The sequence below is a fragment of the Sinocyclocheilus anshuiensis genome, unplaced genomic scaffold, assembly GCF_001515605.1.
Source record: "Sinocyclocheilus anshuiensis isolate Anshui unplaced genomic scaffold, SAMN03320099.WGS_v1.1 scaffold1283, whole genome shotgun sequence".
NCBI lineage: Eukaryota > Metazoa > Chordata > Actinopteri > Cypriniformes > Cyprinidae > Sinocyclocheilus > Sinocyclocheilus anshuiensis.
Genome location: NW_015536528.1, coordinates 142,451 through 147,465, shown reverse-complemented (window position 1 = coordinate 147,465; position 5,015 = coordinate 142,451). Strand labels below are relative to the sequence as shown.

The following is a 5,015-nucleotide window of genomic DNA, read 5'->3' as shown; positions in this document are numbered from 1 at the left end:
TTTAGTTATTATAATAAAAACTTGACCATCTAACACCATCAGTCTCTATTCTATTTCTATTCTATGTACTTGTTTTCTTTTTATAATAAAAAAATAAATAAACCTTTCTAAGCATACTGCACGAGACTAACTGGAACTTGTCACAGCACTTACATATTACTGCTCTTTTGTTAGTTTGATTGCTGCTATTGTCCCCATTTGTTAGTCGCTTTGGATAAAAGTGTCTGCTAAATGACTAAAACTAAAATGTAAATGTAAATATATTTTAATACGATTATGCTTGCTATGATTATGAGCTTAATCACATTATTTTGATCTAAGCATTGCATTTACATGAGGTAAAGTTTAATTGCAATATTGCATTATGAGGGTTTGCTAGTGTTAAGTTGATTTGAGACAATTTATTAAGTATGAAGTGTTTTGGTAGTTTTAGTGCATTTTGGATGTGAAATTTAATGGTGTGCCAAGCTGAAATTTGGTAAGGAGCACTGTGTGAAGAGTTTTGAAAAAAGGGCCTAGGTATTGAGAAAAAAATGTAAAAGATCTAAACTTCAACAAGGACGATCTGATCAGTCTTGAATAATACAAAAGAGGTCATGGAAGCATCTCATGTTAGACATTTTCTGTGTCTGTGTGCTAAGGCAAACACAAACCAGTCTGATATGCTCCAGATGGCCTGATGTAGGAGAGAGGTGAACAGAGTCTATATACAATACCTCCAGTTGCTATGGTGATTTGTCTCACTTGATGTCCATAGAAAAGGAAGTCAAAGGTTAGTGCCAACCGCTAGTGAGGAGACAGGCAGTAGGATAAAGAAAAATATATATAAGGGAGAAATAGAAAGAAAAAGAAAATGTAAGCAGGGAGTTAAAATGCTAAGTAACAAAATTACAAGCTAGAATAAGATGTTTCCTTAGCCCATGTGAACCATGTGCATATTTTCCTAAGAATACAGGAATATCTCTGCATGTTTGTCTCACCGATGCTTGTCGGTGTGTGTTGGATAGGATAGCGTGCACTCTGACAGGTCCTTGATGCACTGAATCAAGATCCACCCAGAGATCCTGTGTGCGTTTGTCACCAGGACCAAAACTGCGCCAGGAGTAGTACCTCTGGGAGTCCTCCTGAGAGACAAATAGAGAGAATATGTAAAAGATATCAATTGAAAAAAAAAGTAAAAAAAACAACCGTCGTTAAGTAATCAATCAATAAAAATTAGTAGGATAAGGAAGAAGAGGTCAAAAGAACCAGATAAGGACAATGTACAACAAAAATAATTTTCTTCATCAGTAATATTTTCATTTGGTTGGTTGGTTAGTTGGTTGATTGCATTTGATCACACAAACAAACAAACAATAAATAAATAAATTGTGTAGTTCTTGATGATTCATCAATATTATTATTAATCCTTAAAGAATATGTACTCCCTGCTGTTAAAAAATAATTTTCTCAACATTTAGTACATCAGAACATAGATTAGCCTTAAAGCTGACATATATTTATTACAAGTAGCCTACACAACTGTTGTACAGTGCTGTGAAAATGTATTTGCCTCCATCCTGATTTCTTGTTTTTATTTCCTACTAAATAATTTTAGATCTTCATTTTAGATTTTCACAAAATAAAACAAAAATCTGAGTAAACACAGTTTTTTTTTTTTTTTTACTTTTTTATTGAAGCAAAAAAAGTTATCCAACACCTATCACCCATGTAAAAAACTAACTGCCCCCTTAAACTTAAAATCTGGTTGTTCCAACTTCAGCAGCAATAACTGCAACCAAATGCTTCCGATAACTGGAGATCAATCTTTTACAGCACTGTGGTGGAACTTTGGAGGATTTTGAGTATGAAATGTCTGTTTAGGGTCCTGCTACAACATCTCCATTGAGTTCAAGTCACTTTGAGTAGGCCACTCCAAAACAAGCCTTTAACCACGCTCCACAGTGTTCGTGGATCATCCACTGAACCTCTGTTAATTTCAATAAACTCAGCAAACCTATTTCTGAACTGATTGCAAACGTTTTCTTCCTGTAACAGCTTGGGATTAAATCGCCATCCCAAGATGGGTTGTGGGACCAAAGATAGTCTGCTCAAATTACCATCATGATCAGATATCAATAGGGGGCAAATATCGGCATCTTAAGCAGCTGAAGATAAGGAAGTAGAAATGAAAATAGAGTCAATTCGTGAATATGTTTTATGAGTAGTGGAAAATAAAGTATATGACCTAGCAGAGGGATTAAATAATCGCCAAATATAGCAGTGAGGACGCGGTTATACGAAGGTTGAAGTTTGTCAGAACAAAAAGCCTGAAAGTAAGATTCATTTGGTCCAGATCTATCTAAACTGTGGGACATTACAAAATTCATATCTGCACCCATAATTTCGAAGTCAGAAAATTTCCAGAGATAAGCTGAGAGTAAAGAGAAAAAAAAAATAGGATCAGCAGTACAAGGAGCATAAACTGAAAAAAATACAATAATCCTATTTTCCACCAGTTTTTATGTGTGTTATTCTACCATCTGAATCAGAGCCTTTATCTAACATAGTGATATTTAGAGTCCTCCGCACCAATATACCTTTAGTTAAAGTATCCGTAGCTGAATAAGATATCACTTCATAAAACTTCTTGTTGCATCTGCATACATCCTCCTCTAGCAGATGGGATTCTTGAACTAAAGCTATATCAATTTTTCTTCTTTGCAAAAAAATCCCAAAAACCTGTGCGTTTGTGAGGGGTGTTTAGGCCATTTATATTCCAACTCAAAATATCAAGATCAGTCAGGTATCAAATAAAAATGCTGCATAATGGAACAAGGTACAACTTAGAAAAATAAATCATTTGAGTCTACCAGCAAACCACCCCATACCTTTCAGAGGAACAAAACCCATGAACTATGACGGATCAAACCAAGAAAAATCCATGATCCGTCAGCCACCCTTAGTAAGATCAGTAGCACCGACATTGACCCTGTGATAACACATTAATGGCTAGCAAATGAAAGATGGCTGAGATGGTTTACAAACGGTCAGAAACTGTAGCTCACAATACATTAGTAAATAAGAGACACAATATGCACTTCAGAGCATATCAGAGCTTCCAATAATTGTAGTATAAAATTAAAGAAAAGTGAATACCATGAACTAGAATGAAAGAACAGTCACCTAACCAGTTAGTAGGCATGGGCCGATTACAAGGTATACCGCGATTTGAAAAATTTCACGGTTTCAAAACCACTAAAAATTTTCGTTATATCGTTCCTATATAGCATTCGCTGTTTTTCATGTCTTGTCAAAGATGGAAAGTGTAGGAATACCCCAGGTTGTGTGCAGTGTAGAGAGTAACATGATCCCTCCCCCTCACGTTGGTGTGAGCAGTCAGTCAACTGTGTGTAAGATGGCCTAAGTAGGTGATGCCCAGTAACTTACGCGATCGGCAACCAGCTGTTTTTTCTCTTTTTTTCTTTTTTTCAGCCGGTCTCTGTTCTGTTAACTGAAGCCAGAGAGATGAACGCAAAGAGGAGAAAATGCTGTAGCAGGCAGAACAAACTCACTGTTCATGATGCACAAAATATTGGAAGAAAATCCTAAATATTGATTTGGGGGTTTATATGAATGTGTTTCTGAGGGGAACTGACTGTCTTCCGAAAAGTTGGTATTTTCTTTTCATCTCGTCTCTGTATAATGCATATTGCAGTTTTTCCTCAATCGATTTGACACATTTCTCCAAACTCAGGCCACTGTTCTCAAAACAGTTTACTCAGTGATCTGAACACTTTGTAATTGTCCTAAACAGATCATTCATTTCATACAAATTACAAACCATGCTTATTTTCTCAAAACACTGTGCACAAAACTCTCAAATGTGTTCATAATAGTTAATACAACCAACCAATACTTTAAAATATCTGGAAAAAAAGCAATTGTAGCTCCTTTTATTGGTTTTACACAAATCACAAACACTTATGTACTATTTGTCCAAACACAACAAACAAAATTCTGTAATTTGTCATATCAAATGCAGATGGAATATTTTCAAATTGGCACCAAACTAATAACTGCTCGCTTAATAACACACACAAAACAGGAAAAACAGTTTACACATTTATCACAATTGCTTTAACTATAAAGGGGAAAATATACAAAGAGCAAGACAGAATATGGTGGTGGTGGTGGGGGTAAAGAAAGAGGTGTAATGAAAGAGAGAAGAAGAGTGGAACAGGTAGAAAGAGATTAACAGAGAGGAGGATGTTAGAAAAAGAGGAGAGGAGAAGGAGAGGGAGAAGAGATCATAGCGGAGAGCATTTGTGTAGTGGAAAGAGCAAGATGAGAAACTGTAAGAAGACAGAGAAGAAGTGGACATCAGGGTGGAAGGAGAGGTAGAAGATAGAGACAAATTTCAAATGAAATCAGTTTCCCAAATTGACCATGTAAGAAATGGCCTCTCCTTTAGAGAAGCTAGGAAATAGATCTAAAGAGTTTGTCAACACACTTCTATATTTATAAATATTGTGATTGTTGATAGTGCAGATCTGTAGTCCTCCTGGGAAAACTTCTGTTCTTTTCACGTAAATGTCCAAACATTTTTCAGAATTTAAGTTTGCGAACATTCAGGTGGACAATCAAGTTTATTTTGAATGGAATAAGAGCATTGTTGACATGGTGGTCCAGAACAACAACACCAGTCACAAAGGAAGAGGCCTGAAGAGATGTAGAGACAGGAGCTTGTCAAGCATGTATTCAACCGTATCACAATTTTTTCACCTATCATGCAAAGCATAGCAAGAATGTAGTCTAGATAAATTGCAGTGCAGATGCAATTCTCTTCCAGATGTAAATGAAAGACAATATCAATAATTCAGCATTAATTTATGTACAACACACACACACACACACACACACACACACACACACACACATATATATATACATATTAGGGCTGCCCCCTAATTGTCGACTAATCGTTAGTCGACCAGAAGAGGCTTGGTCGACCAAAATTTTACTAGTCGCCTAGT

General features: G+C 36.0%; 1 protein-coding gene across 1 annotated transcript in view; it reads right to left on the bottom strand.

Annotated features, from left to right (window-relative positions):
* Positions 1–592: 592 nt before the first annotated feature.
* The window catches only part of LOC107694588 (plexin domain-containing protein 1-like), a 128,540-nt gene continuing 124,117 nt past the window's right edge, over positions 593–5,015 (bottom strand). Inside the window, exons 3-4 of the mRNA XM_016494288.1 lie at positions 981–1,124; positions 593–786 (exon numbers count right to left, since the gene is read on the bottom strand). Coding sequence (XP_016349774.1) covers positions 637–786; positions 981–1,124 — 294 coding nt within the window. The 3' untranslated portion in view covers positions 593–636. The remainder of the gene's footprint in view (positions 787–980; positions 1,125–5,015) is intronic.